We start from the raw sequence: 15116 nt of genomic DNA, 5'->3' as shown, positions 1-15116 counted from the left end.
TGTTCCGGTCTACCTATTTGTTTTTGGAGGCACCGGTCTACCCATTTGTTTTTCGAGCGCACTGGTCTACCACCACACTGCCTTTTACCACTGATCAGCTGTAGGGCAGCCCTTTGAAGCCCCGCGGCAAGAGTTTAAACAGTTTTTTTCCTTCTAGCCAATCAGATGGGACTAGGGAGGCAGCGAATAGATTGGGGGCGGGGCCAAATAAAAGGTAAGAATAATGCGAGTGGGGGCAGCTACCGAACAAAAAAACCCGTTTTGGTGATGTCATATCGTTACCGCTACCGGCTCGGCAGAACTGGGCCAAACCGGGAGGAACCCACCACTGCCTCTAACCCTAAATCCATTAAATTCCTGTTTTCTGGAAGCACGTTTGGCATTGCCACACTATCCATAACTGAAATCCTAAGGAGGAAAAGACACTTTGATCCTGGATAGGCTGGTGATATAAAATATGTGTACAAGTATAAAATATGTGTACATATATATAGGACAATACATCATAGTTGGCATCAGAATTTTCATTGCTAAACAATGGAACAATGGCAGTCGTTAAATGAATTGTGCCTGATTTTATGACCTTCGCTGTCATGATCGTTAAACAAATCACTGCGGTTGTTAAGTGAATCACATGGCCGTTAAAAAAATCTGGCTTCCAGCTGGGAAAGTTGCAAATGGTGATCACATGACCCTGAGACCCAGCATCTGTCATAATTTTGATCCTGTGGCCCATGGGGATGGCATGATGGTCATAAGCGTGGGGACCAGTTGTAAATCGCCTTTTCCAGTGCCACTATAACTTCAAATAGTTGCTAAATGAATGGTTGTTAAGTTTAAGATTAGGTGGACTTCATAATGTGTGCCACTGAAAAGTATCTGGAAACTTAAGATGGGTGTAAAATGCAGGACTTCTTATTCCTCCCCAAAATACATTAAGTACATTAAAAGATTGTCATTTCTACTGTGGGTAGGTAATCCGCAACAGATTATCACTATCTATATACATCTATGGAGATTCTCAGCCATCCAGGTCATGCTTGTCCCAAAGGTGCTTTTTCAAAAGGCAACTGGACTTTCTTTGTCTTTCCTTGAAGATGTTTCACTTCTCATCCAAGAAGCTGAGAAATGAAGAAGTTCCTTGGATGAGAAGTGAAACATCTTCAAGGAAAGACAAGGAAAGTCCAGTTGCCTTTTGAAAAAGCACCTTTGGGACACTATCTATATAACGTCTGAATGGACAAAATTTGGTGAAATTTCAGTAAAGAGGGAAAACGGAGGAGGGCAGATTAGACAGGACCTCCTATACCTATCCTTTTTCGTTAGAGTTCATCTTTGTCTACCATCTATCCCTTCCCTTGTTCCTTTTCATTCTAAATTAAAATTCCAGAACGTCAACGACTCTCTAATTAAGTTTATTAAGTTATTATTATAAAACGAATGAGGTCCATAGCTCACCAAAATGTACCCATCACTACTGAAAAGGAATGCTTTAATGAATGGAAACCAAATCCTTTGACTTCCACCCTTAAATTTAATGCCAGCTGCTGCAAGGATTCTTTTCCAAATTCTCTGATATCTATAGTACTGTTCATGTAGCTAGATTCTATGACTCTGCCTCCCTGTTTCAGGAAGCTGACACAGCTATCCCATTCCCGAGATGGTTGTGTGCCCTACAACAAGAAAGCAAGGAAACAACCAACCTTCTCGTAGTTGGTATAACCACCCATTACTGCTGGATCCACAATGCCATTCAAGAGCATGGAGAGGGGATGGACAGGCAGGGCGCGGTCCCAAGCATGTTGTTGCACGCAGTTGCTGATCTTCTCATTTGTCCGCTCCATGGTTTCAATGGCGTTCTCCAAGGGGCTGATCTCCTCCTGGAAAGCACCACAAAAACGAGTTATGGTCAAGACTACAATGAAATAATGGATGCTAGGCAATGAAAATGTCAACAGAAAACCAACTGTCCCCACTCCAAACCCTTTACTGGGCAACGTTCATAGTTAGATCCTGGTCATTCACTCAACCTTGAAAGGTCAAGTAGGGAGTCTACTACCTCAATGTCATAGGAGATGCTAACCAAAATCTCATCATTTTTTTTTAAAAAAAGAAAACATCAGTTTTCAAGTTCTGCTCCTGGCTTCTGTTGTCCCCTTTTCTTTGCTTGTCAACAGCCAAGTTATTTCAGGAAATAACTTAACAAATTACTCCTAGTTTCACTTTCAAGTATATACATATGAATCAGCTGTCAATTATAAAAGGCTTAAACTCGGGGTAAGAGGATAGCAGTTTCTGTGCTCAATGTAACTTAAGTCTGCACAAACCCAAGTTAAGCTACTGCATAGTCAAAGCCCATTGGAGTGACCTTAGGCCAAATCAAATCCTTGAGGGATTGTGGTGCTATTCAGACATTTAGAGGAAGGACCAAAATAAATCCACATTTAGAGGAAGGACCAAAATAAACTGTAATAAATACAGTAAATAAACTGTGGTTTGCTCTGTGGGATTGGAAGGTAGCAGTTTCCTATTTCTGAGTTAGAAAATCTCACTTTACTAAATTATATGGATATGTCCATATAATTGCCAAACTGACATTAAAGATTAAATGTAGGGGGAGTGGGGAAGGGAAAGTCCAGCTTAGCAAACTTTGTAGGTAATTTGTTTCCTTTAATTACCAGTCACCCCAACAGTTCGTTCAGAAAGGGAACAACACAAAAACTCTGGTGCTAAGAGCAATGTGGGATTGGGTATCCAAGTGCCCTCGAATGCTAGTTTATTCACAAGCACTTCCTCATGGGCACATAGAGATATTAAATTTGGAAAGGTGGGTAAGAAATCAATGAAGGTTCCTGGAACTTTTCTAAGGAGAAGGCCTAGAAGAAAAAATGTCACAATAAATCAAGGCTTCCCTAATCTGTCAATCTCCAGAAATGTTGGATTCTTAGCTCACAAAGTCCCACGATTAGCTGAAAACTGAAGACCATCTAAAGCAGGGGTGAAATGCTCCCAGTTCGGACCGGATCATCTGATCCGGTAGCGATGGAGGCGGGTGGTTCGGAGAACCGGTAGCAAAAATCCCTGCCCCCCCCCATGCCCAGTTGAGCCGCACAATCATCAGAGGCTTTTTTTTTTTTACTTTTAAAAGCATTTTTTCTACAACCTCTTTGGCCGAAAAAATGCTTTTAAAAGTATATTAAAAAAGCCTCTGATGATCACGCGGCTCAGCTGGGATCGTCAAAGGCTTTTAAAAGAAAAAAAGCCTCTGCTGATCAGGCAACTCAGCTGGGATCGTCAGAGGCATTTAAAAGAAAAAAAACCCCTTTTTTTCTTTTAAAAGCCTCTGACGATCCCAGCTGAGTTGCCTGATCGTCAGAGGCATTTAAAAGAAAAAAAAGCCTCTGCCGATCAGGCAACTCAGCTGGGATCGTCAGAGCCTTTTGAAAGCATTTTTTAACAATCTCTTCGCCAAAGAGGTTGTAGAAAAAATGGTTTTAAAAGTAAAAAAAAAAAAATGGCCACGCCCACCCAGTCACATTACCCCACCACCACCAAGCCACGCCCACAGAACCGGTAGTAACAAATTTTAGATTTCACCTAGATTTGATCTAAAGGCTACCAAGTTGGGGAGGCTGAATTAGAGACTGCAATAAAAGCTTCTCACCATAGTGACTTGCTTGACTTCAAACCATTTGAGGATCCCAGGGAAAGAATAGGCGGTTGTATAGGTGGTACGTTCTATCCACATAGTCTAAGAAGACAAAAAAAAAAAAACACCAAAAAGGAACAAGACATAAAACATATGTATATTTTATATTATACCTATGCAAGGAATATTCTCTCTTAGCCCTTCCTCAGCAGAATGATGGGGCTAAGAATCAGAAGCTCATTTCCCCCCCAAATCAGTCTAATGCAAGAATTTATGTCTGGATTCATACAACATGTTAATCTAGGCTAAAATTGAATCTGTGACTCATGATGTCGTAGGAACTAGGTAATCAGATGAAGTCATAACACGGTTTGTTTTGAGTACAGGTAGTCCTCGGCTTACGACCACAATGGAGCCCAAAATTTGTGTTGCTAAGTGAGGCATTTGTTAAATGAGATTTGCTCCATTTTATGAGCTTTCTTGCCACACTTGTTAAGTGAACCACTGCAGTTTTTTTTTTATTGAAAAAGTTTTTCAAATACAGATTTTTTCCCATTTTCCCCCCTCCACCCTAACCCCCCCTCCCCCTCCCCTTCCCCCATGGCTTCTCCAAAATAAAATCCAAATTAACATCAAATTATATAATACTTTACCATCCTTTTACACCACCCCCCACATGCTAACCATTTCTTTCTAACATTATTATTATATCCCCCCTATACTATACTATACATTTCAAAGCAACCTTCAGCTATAAAACTATATAATAAATCCTAATTTGGCATTTATTCAACTCATAATCTACCCATTTCCTCCACCCCCAAACATATATCTCTTAATTCAAATCTTTTGCATATATTTATATCTAAACATAACATCCCTTTTCCTAAACTAAACAATCAATAACCTATCTCCACCCATTTTCCTACAGGTCTAACATACATAATATTTTTAATATCTTTGTTCTTCTGCCCACACCACACCACTAAAAGATATTTCCATATATAAATAAAATCCTCAGATGACTTTAAATTTGTAATCCATATAATAAACCACTGCAGTTGTTAAGTTAGCAGCACCGTTGTTAAGTGAACCTTACTTTCCCATTGACTTTGCTTGTCAGGAGGTCATAAAAGGTGATCACATGATCCCAAGACATTGCAAAGGCCATAAATATGAGTCAGTTGCCAACGGTCTGAATTTTGATCGCATGACCATGGGGATGCTGCAACGGCCGTTAGTGTGAAAAATGGTTATAAATCACATTTTCCAGTGAGGTTGTAACTTTGAACGGTCACTAAATGATCTGTTGTAAGCCGAGGACTACTTACAAGAATGCCATTTTGCTAGCTTGACTCATAATCTGACATGACCACATTATTGGAGGCCAGGGATTGTCAACTTTTTTTTGACAATCAGGGGACGATGCTTTCATCAATATTGACTGCCAAGTTGGGTGCAATCATCCACCCGATATTTATCCAGAAGAAAAGTGGAACAACTGCTTAGTCCCTAAGGATGTTGTCTACTATCTTATCTTTTTTCCTTTTTCCAAAAATATCCCAGGATACCCAATGCCTAAAGGAGTCATTGGAGTTCTTATATCTTATTGCTTATATCTGTACCTAGTTGCACCTTCATTGCTTGATTCAAAGAACCTTAAAAAAAATTTAATCAGGAAGAGCAAGGAGTTGGGTGGCCTTCATGTAAAGACCTAGGCTACATTGAGATTAGATCTATTGGAAAAAAGATTGCTCCAGTTTGTTTTTCAATCACCTAGACCCGTGATGGCGAACCTATGGCACGCGTGCCACAGGTGGCACATGGAACCACGTCGCCTGGCATGCCGGCTCAGCTCTCAGCCTTTCTAGAAGACTCTGGAGGCTGGGGACAGCAAAAAAGTCACTTCCTGTCTAACCGAAAGTTGGAAAGCGGACCTTTTTGGGCCTCCGAGGGGGTGGGGAAGGCTGTTTTCACCCTCCCCAGATGCATAAAGAGGATCTGGAGCCAGGTGAGAAAGAAAAACAGGCCTACTGGGCCGTTGCGTGCCAGGAGCGGAAGTCGCGTGTGCATGCGCAGGGCGGGGTACATAGAATTATGGGCACACATGCACGCGAACCTCCCCCCCCTTCGTGGCACGCGATGGCAAAAAGGTTAGCCATCACTGACCTAGCCCTCCTAATGCCTCGTGAAAGGACCACCTATATTACACCAGCAATTTCCTATGTCCTTTTAGCTAGATCAAGAGATGATGTTCTAAAAGTTGTATTTTAAAGAATAGAATAGAAGCTGGAAAGGAGCTTGGAGGTCTTCTAGTTCAATCCCCAGCTCAAGCAGGAGAACCTATACCCGTAATGGCGAACCTATGGCACGTGTGCCACAGGTGGTACGCGTAACCATATCAGTGGGCACCCCAGCTCAGCTCCGGCATGCATGCCAGCTGATTTTCGGGCCTTCTGGGCCCACCAGAAGTAGGGAAACAGGCTGTTTCCTGCCTCCAGAGGGCCTGGGGTGGGTGGGGAAGGCCCGTTTTTCTTTCTCACCTGGATCCAGATCCTCTCTATGCATCTGGGGAGGGTGAAAATAGCCTTCCCCACCCCCTCGGAGATCCTCCAGAGGCCCAAAATGGCCTGCATAGAATTATGGGTGTGGGTACACATGCGCGCGAACCTCCCCCCCCTTCCTGGCACGCGATGGCAAAAAGGTTAGCCATCACTGACCTATACTATTTCAGATAAGTGGCTGTCTAGTTTCTTCTTAAAAACCTCCAGTGATGAAGTGCCCATAATTTCTGAAGGCAAGCGGTTCCACTGGTTAATTGCCCTGTTAGGATGTTTCTCCTTAATTCCAGGTTGCTTCTCTCTTTGATTCATTTCCAACCATTGTTTCTTGTCCTGCCCTCTGGTGCTCTGGAGAATAATTTGACACCCCCCCCCCTCTTTCTTAGTGGCAGCCCCTCAAGTACTGAAATACTGCTATCATGTCACCCCTAATTCTTCTTTTCTTTTCACAGTTCTCTGATGTTTTTCATTTGAAATAAGACCAACTGCTAGTTCATCACAGGCAATATTAAGTAAAACTCAAGCTAAACAACTTCAAGTCAAAGAATAAGGGGATCACATTTCCCATATGACTTTAAATAGGACTTTCTCCCTCCCAATTTCTTCTGAAATTGAAGTTAGAGAGATCATTATATTTGGGGGGGTTAAACTATATTATTATCTATTCCCCATTCACTTTACTATCATACCATTGAATTTTGTTGAGGTCCCAAAGGATGCAACCCTACCAACAAAAATAACCCAGATTTGTGTTCCAACCTTGGATAAAGGACTTCGTATTTTAGAGTTTGTATAACTGTTGATAATTACCGTATGTCCTATTGCTTGCTACGTGTTTGCTACCAAAATGCAAGAATTTATTCCTCCAAAATTGAGGAACCAAAGAATCAAGCCAACATATGAAAAGCATGTGTTTTTCGGCAGGCCTGGGGCCATTGATCTCGCTTTGTGATCTGGCGAGATCCAGCCACAAATGGTATGAATACATTCTAAGGTTTTTAATGTTTTTTAATCTTTTAAATGTTTCTAGAATGGTTTTTTTAAAAATGTATTGTGAGCCACCCTGAGTCTCCGGAGAGGGGCGGCATATAAATTTAATGAATGAATGAATGAATGAATGAATGAATGAATGAATGAATGAATGAATGAATAGAAAAAATGACAGGGATGGCAAAGAAGAAATGACTCACTGCAAATTCATTCTCAGGATCTTTTTCTCCTTTCCTGAAAGGCCGCGAGTGTTGGAACTGTTGGACTTCGTTGGATCTATAAAAGCTAAAGCAGCAGATGAAAACAACTTAAAAACTCAGCCAACACCCAAAATCTAAGTCTGATATCAGTGCTATAACAATCCAGGTTAGTGGATATTGAAAGCAATAGAATACATGAATGCATGCTAAACAGATACTTCATTCAATTTCCTACATTACTGTGGTTTGTTCAATTTTGGCTAAATGACTGCATTTTATTCAACAAAAACTATGGCTTAGTGGCACTTAAGAATCAGGGTATTTAAATGATCTGATATAATGCTCCATCTAAACATTTCAAAATCGTAGTTCCAGATACATCCCTATGAAACAACCAGACTTATCTTCTATGATGAGGATAGTGTCAAGTTTCCGAAAGATGCCCTAATTAATTCATGAGCCATGATCCAAACTTCAAAGGAAATATAGTAATTTATTAGGAGCAACATTCCGGCAATACTCGGATGTAGTTAGGACTGATCCTGCGTAGATTTACGTTCCCCTATGACCCTGTCTCTCCCCTCCTCTCTGGCCATGTCATAAATCACATTCTCCAATTAACCACTTTGGCCGGCTGTGAAACCTAACACCCTCCTTCTGATTGCGGTCAGAAAGAATGTATGGAATTCACTTCAGTTCTCCTTCCCTCCTGCTCATGGCAACTTGAAAGCTTTGCAAGTTGACAGATAGGTTAATTCATGCCTTCAGCTGTCAAGAATGTAGAAGTCAGTCTTTCTGCATTCTGGTCTTTATGAAACAGGGTAAAGCAGCCCTTAGCTAAGTAATTTGTTTCTAGATGCGGAGAGGTAAATTGGAGGTGAATCCTTACTTTAGAATCTGCTCTGGAACAGGCTTGTCTTTGTAGCTTGGAGGAAGGTTCATAACAGGCTTAACTAAGAAACACTGTATGTCTGTATGTACAAATTAAGGAAAAAAGGAACCAGAAGGTGGACAAGAAGATCCTATGATCTGTTCCTCATTGAGAAAAAAATGAATACTTAGGAGGGGCTACAATCCTAACAATTGTTTTACCCCATGCACTAAACCAAGTTAAGTTATAATCCTAGTGATGGCATTCAGACATGCTAAGCTTGATAAATTTCAACTATGATTAGTTTTGGAATGTGTCTTATGGTATTGTGTGATCCGAGCTAATGGCCAGTTTTTACTTCAGTGTCCTGCAAGAATAGCAATGGGAATTGCACTTAGACTTATATACTGCTTCACAGTGCTTTACAGCCCTCTCTAAGCAGTTTACAGAGTCAGCCTCTTGCCCCCAACAATCTGGGCCCTCATTTTACCCACCTCAAAAGGATGGAAGGCTGAGTCAACCTTGAACCTGGTGAGATTCGATCTGCCAAACTGCTGGCAGCCGGTGATCAGCAGAAGTAGACTGCAGTACTGCACACTAACCACTGTGCCACCATGGTAGAACCCTGGGAACCCGGGTAATCTTTTTTTGTGTGTGAATACAGCCTGACATATTGACAATTGTGTTGAATGTTTTATCCAATATGAACACTTCCAGGTCCCATTTGGGATAGCTGTAATACAGAACATCTGGAGAGATCAAGATGGAAAGGGCTGGTGTAGATATTTTATACTGATTTATAAAGTACTGTGTTTCCCCGAAAATAAGACCCTGTCTTATATTTTTTTGAACCCTGAAATAAGCGCTTGGCCTTATTGCCATGCACTCAAAAGCCCGATTGGGCTTATTATAAGGGGATGTCTTATTTTGGGGGAAACAGGGTAGGACTGAGAGGTTATACGTAGCAGCATATGGTCACCACACTAATTGTGTAAGCAGAAATGTACTATGAAAAGAGAGACTAGTGCTGAAAATAATACTCTCAAATTATGTACATAATACTGGGGTAGGTTGAGAAATAATCTGTGCTAAAGCTCTGTTTACAGATGTACCTACAATAAGGATACTTTCGGCACCAAGCGCCAAAACGGGAGCGCACCCACGGGGGAGCACCAGAAACTGGAAGAGAAGCTCCCTGGTGCGCACACACGGGAGCGCCAGAAACCGGAAGAGCAGCTCCCTGGCACGCATGTGCACGCTGGGAAGCTGAGCTTCCGGTTTCTGGCATGCATGTGCACACCGGAAACCAGAAGTTCAGCTTCCCAGCATGTGCATGTGCACCAGGGAGTTGCTCTTCCGGTTTCTGGTGTTCCCGCACGTCCAAAGACCAGCTGGCTGGAGTGCATGTGCGCGCCAGAACCTGGAAGAGCAACGGGTGATGGTTGGTGTGCCTGGAGAGATGGCTCTGCGTGCCATTTCTTTCTTTCTTTCTTTCTTTCTTTCTTTCTTTCTTTCTTTCTTTCTTTCTTTCTTTCTTTCTTTCTTTATTTATTTATTTATTTATTTATTTATTTATTTATTTAATATACCGCCTTTCTCCCAAAGGGACTCAGGGCGGTATACAGCCAGCATAAAACCCACAAATATAAAATTTAAAAAACAGTTTAAAAATATTAAATCGTTTGGCCCATATAATTAAAATAAACAACCCAATTTAAATGTTTAAAAAAGAATTAACAATTAAAATTTAAAAATTAGGCCAGCCTGGCTTGTTGAAATAAAAGCGTCTTGAGGGCCTGGAGGAAGGTGCGCAAGTCGGGAATCCTCTGCATCTCAGGGGGCAAATCGTTCCAGAGGGCAGGAGCCCCCACAGAGAAGGCTCTCCCCCTGGGGGTCACCAGCCGACATTGCTTGGCCGACGGCACCTGGAGGAGCCCCTCTCTGTGGGAGCGAGTTGGCCGGTGGGAGGCTATTGGTAGCAGCAGGCGGTCTTGTAAACTTCCAGCACATGTGCCATAGGTTCGCCATCACGGCCTTATACAGTATTAACTTTCCACAGAATATGAAGGAGACCCGAAATAGTCTGGAAATATCAATCAACTTGCAGAATAAACAACCTAAATGACAATTCAAGTAAGTCAACCTTGGGAAAATGGAAAAAAGGAGCGGGGAAGTCAGACATTTGGAAAAAAAATAATAATAGCCCACAAGTTGGTTATATAAAAGCCCAACAATGAAATCTATGAGATTAATCTGTTTCGAGCGACAGAATAATGGAATTGGACTTATTTTTCAAATTCTCAGAATTTAGCAGGGAACCTAAATGAAATCCAAATTGGTTTACAGTTGGTTTCCAAGTCTTGCTTTGGATCCAGGCATCCAACTTCTGTCTTTAATGCCTAGTTTATGCTGGACTTCAGGCAAAGCATTTGGATCTCAATGGCAAATAGACCAGCTAAATACACTGTATTGTCCATTTCTGATACCAGAAGTGAGCCAGGACTGTTTCAACCCTCCCATCATCAGCTTTGCCAGTTTTCTACTCTCCATATCAACTTTTGTTATCTTAAGTTAGTTCCTAAACCCGTGATAGTGAACCTATGGCACACGTGCCAGAGGTGGCACACAGAGCCCTCTCTGCTGGTACGCATGCCGTCATCCCAGTCAGAACTCCATGGCGTTTCTTTTGTGAGCTTCTGTTTCCCTGCAAACGACGAAACAGAAGCTCACAAAAGAAAAAGATCTTACCTCTTGCCGCGCTGCCAGTGTTGGGATGCCCCGCCTCCTGCCAGCCAGCTGGTCTTCGGATCTCTGCTGCACATGCCCACGCATGCACATGTTTGCACATGTCAGTGTATGCGCATGCATATGTGCATATTTGTGTGCACGAGCACACCTTTTAGTTTGAGCATGCACACGCAGTTTGGGCACTCGGTGTCTAAAAGGTTTGCCAACACCATCCTAAACTCTCTTCCTTCCCAAAGGATACATTGCTTAAAAGAAGCTTTGACATCTTCTGATGGTGGGGTGGTGCTGCTCATTTTCTCAGCATTTGGAAACTGGGTGAGGAGTTTCACAATGAAATCTTCCCTCCTTTCATATTCCTTTCCACGGTAGATGAACATCTTGTTCTAAAAGAGGCAAGCATTAGAAATGAAATTGGGAGAACCACAACATTCTCAGCACTGGGGAGGATAGGAAAACAGAGTGGCCACTTCAAGCAATGGAGGTCAGTTTGGGGTGGCTTGAGTCTGAAACAGACTCTCAACTTTTCCAATTGTTCCATGGTAGATACCAAATTCTATTTTTGAAGTTCCCCCAACTATTATGGAGGCGTTCATCATTGGAAGTGGCCGATGGACTAACTAGGAAAAGACCGTTTCTGTACTGATCTCACATTTCTATTTGATGTATTTAATATTTTTAATATGTTCTATATTTATTTATGATTTTAATTGCAAGAGGTCCATAGTTGTTTTTTAGATTGAGATGGGCACCATATACATTTAATAAATAATTAAATAAAATAAATACTGCTGGATAACCACATACTGCTTGCACTGTGCAAAACCTAAAATGAGAATCACCGAGAAACTGGCTTCACAAACAGGAAAACTTTGCAGTTAGTCCTGGAATGGAATAACCAACAATATAGAGAGATAAACATATTTTTCACTACATTCAAACCCAAGATCTTCTCCTTCTTTGCTCAGACAAATAAAGATCTATAAAACCCAAATACAGCTCTGAAGTCCAGCTAATTAGAAGTCTGGAACACCAGTTATTTTAATTGAGGATATAGTGCTAAGATTTTCCAACTCTATCCTTCCAGGAAGAATGTACTAACATGTTTGTTACCAATAAGCCAGAATTCCTAACACATTTGGCTAAATATGTTGTGTAAATATGACCAATAACTTGGTCATATTTACACAAATACAGATACACTAAATATCAAGGAAAGAAAATAGAAGTTGGTAGATTTATTTATGAACTAATTTTGCATGGAAATAAAAACAAATCAGGAACTACGGGCAGTCCTCAACTTACAACCACAACTGAGCCCAACATTTCTGTTGCTAAACAAGGCAGTTATTAAGTGAGTTTTGTCCCATTTTACAACCTTTCTTGCCACAGTTGTTAAGTTAATTTTCTCACATGACTTTAGGACACTGTATCTGTCATAAATAAGCACCAGTTGCCAAGCACCTGAATTTTGATCAAATGAAGATGGGAATGTTGCAGCAGTCGTAAGTGTGAAAATGTGAAAAACAGTCATAAATCACTTTTTTCAGTGCCATTGCAACTTTGAACAGTCAATAAACAAATGGTTCTAAAATCAAGGACTGGCATTTCTCTCTGTTTTCAGTCTAGTCTGTATTACTTCTAAGGTCATTAAGGAGGAGTTGTATAGAAATTGCACAATACATACGTACATTCTGAGAAAGCCACAACAATTTCTCTGTGACTAACAGGAAAACAACAAGGAGTTTGGATGAACTATGAAAGCAAAACTTGCTGGTACTTGCAGCAACACTCACCTAAATGTGTAACTAGATAATGGTATTTTAGTTAACCCTTTATCGGTGGGATAAGGCAAAGCCAGTGTATCTGTGCTGCTTATTCAGAGATGAAGTTTTGGATTATCCCCAAAACAACATTCTTCTGTCCGTTTGGATTAAAGAGGGGAGTTAATTATAATTACAGGATTGTAGGCTACATCCCAGGGTTATTCAGCACCATCATAGAGACCCCACTTAGCATCCTTACCCGAAGGAAGGAAGGAAATCCATGGCCAAAATATCCAACAGCAAAATATTCTGGTTGAGGCCTCATTGCTTTCATGATGTTCTCATAGAAGGTAGCCCGTTTTTTCTGCACATACATTTTAAAAAGAAGAAGAGTAGATTGGGGGTGATTTAATTTTTTTTAATGTTTCTTCACCCTAAACACCCATTTGTGCTACTGCTTCCCAAGTTTCTAATTTATTGCTCGTCTCTCAATCAGGAACATAAATTCCTTTGGAACCCATACGATTGACTTTCCTCTCAGTATTTTTCACCCAGTAGACCTCCTTCCCTTACCAAGAGATTGCCAAGGCTCTCGTAGTCAAAGACTTTGTTCTCGTACATGTCAGCCAATTCTTTGCTGAGCTGGATGGCTTTCTCCCACATCTTCAAGGAGTTAAAAGGAAAAAGAGATAAAACAGATCATTCATTCATGAAAAGGGATGAATTAAAGCATATTCCGTATGGCTACTCAATACTATTTGTGATGATCTACTTTTACTTTAATACTGTTTGTGATCTTCTAAGTTGATTCTGGTGGGTTTTAAGTGCTGAAACTGCCTTTCTTTCATTTTTCCAGTGGGTTTTGCATGGTCCACCTTTGTGCTCCTGGATGGCCATGTACATTTAACTGAAGCCTTTGTATGGATAGAATAGAATTATAGAATACTTTATTGGCCAAGTGTAATTGGACACACAAGGAATTTGTCTTTGGTGCATACACTCTCAGTGTACATAAAAAGACAAGATACATTCATCAAGAATCATGAATAGAATAGAATAGAATAGAATAGAATAGAATAGAATAGAATAGAATAGAATAGAATAGAATAGAACAGAACAGAACAGAACAGAACAGAACAGAACAGAATTCTTTATTGGCCAAATGTGATTGCACACACAAGGAATTTGTCTTTGGTGCATTTGCTCTCAGTGTACATAAAAAGACAAGATACATTCATCAAGAATCATTAGAATAGAATAGAATAGAATAGAATAGAATAGAATAGAATAGAATAGAACAGAACAGAACAGAACAGAATTCTTTATTGGCCAAGTGTGATTAGACACACAAGGAATTGGTCTTTGGTGTGTATGCTCTCAGTGTACATAAAAAGATATACTCGTCAAGAATCATAAGATAAAACACTTAATAATAGTCACAGGGTACAAATAAGCAATCAAATCATACTAGGAGACAATCAATATCAATATAAATTGTAAGGATACACGCAAAAAAAGTTACAGTCATGCATTAAGTGGGAGGAGATGGGTGATAGGAACAATGAGAAGTTGGCATATACATCAGAATAAGTTCTGGAGTTTCATGTTTTCCTAGTCCTTCACATGCATCATAGGTACTCAGTGTTTTAAATTATAAAAAAAATATACTGCTTTATCTTTCCAATATCCTACCAGTTTGTAGGATCAGAAAGGCCTTCGTGGAGTAAAAAAGAAAGAAAAGATGAAGGCATGTTAGGGCTGTCTGAAATTCCTAGCTCTCTGGAGAAGGCTCTATTTGGTCACTAAGAGTTGACTATGACTTGATGGTACATATCATTATCAATAAATAATTGTGAAAACAAATGTGAAAATAAATAATTTGAGAGAAGCCACCCTATTGAATTCCAGCAAGACCAAATTACTGTATTTTTCGGACTATAAGATGCACCAAAATTTAGAAGAGGAAAACAAACAAAAAAAGTTTTTGGCCTACCTTTTTGGGGGCCTTTTTTTGGCCCTTTTCCAGTCTATTTTCAGCCAGTTTCCAGGGCTTTTTTTGGCTCATTTTTGAGACTTTTTTGGAGCCATTTTGGGGGCTTTTTTGGCCTATTTTCAAGGCTTTTTAGGGCCATTTTTGAGGCTTTTGGGGGCTGTTTTTAAGGCTTTTGGGGGCTGTTTTGGAGACTTTTGGGGCAGTTTTTGAGGCTTCTTTCAGCCCATTTTTGAGGCTTTTTTAAACCTCAAAAATGGGCCATGAAAAGGCCTGAAAAAGCCCGAAAAAAAACGCCCCAAAACAAGCCATGCGGAAGCCAAAAAAAATGGCTGATGGGTGGG

General features: G+C 40.6%; 1 protein-coding gene across 2 annotated transcripts in view; it reads right to left on the bottom strand.

The window, feature by feature from the left end:
• The window catches only part of DOCK5 (dedicator of cytokinesis 5), a 162688-nt gene that overhangs the window by 21662 nt on the left and 125910 nt on the right, over positions 1 to 15116 (bottom strand). For both annotated transcript variants that reach the window (XR_015729391.1, XM_060693500.2), the window contains exons 39-45: positions 13356 to 13445; positions 13042 to 13146; positions 11261 to 11402; positions 8290 to 8371; positions 7401 to 7485; positions 3665 to 3751; positions 1704 to 1880 (exon numbers count right to left, since the gene is read on the bottom strand). Coding sequence is in view for 1 of the 2 variants with exons in the window: in XM_060693500.2 (XP_060549483.2) it covers positions 1704 to 1880; positions 3665 to 3751; positions 7401 to 7485; positions 8290 to 8371; positions 11261 to 11402; positions 13042 to 13146; positions 13356 to 13445 (768 nt within the window). In the remaining variant the exon portion in view is untranslated. The remainder of the gene's footprint in view (positions 1 to 1703; positions 1881 to 3664; positions 3752 to 7400; positions 7486 to 8289; positions 8372 to 11260; positions 11403 to 13041; positions 13147 to 13355; positions 13446 to 15116) is intronic.

The sequence above is a fragment of the Pantherophis guttatus genome, chromosome 9, assembly GCF_059756535.1.
Source record: "Pantherophis guttatus breed Tessera chromosome 9, ASM5975653v1, whole genome shotgun sequence".
Classification (NCBI taxonomy): domain Eukaryota; kingdom Metazoa; phylum Chordata; class Lepidosauria; order Squamata; family Colubridae; genus Pantherophis; species Pantherophis guttatus.
The sequence above is the reverse complement of the archived record's forward strand: the minus strand, read 5'-3'. Positions and strand labels throughout refer to the sequence as shown.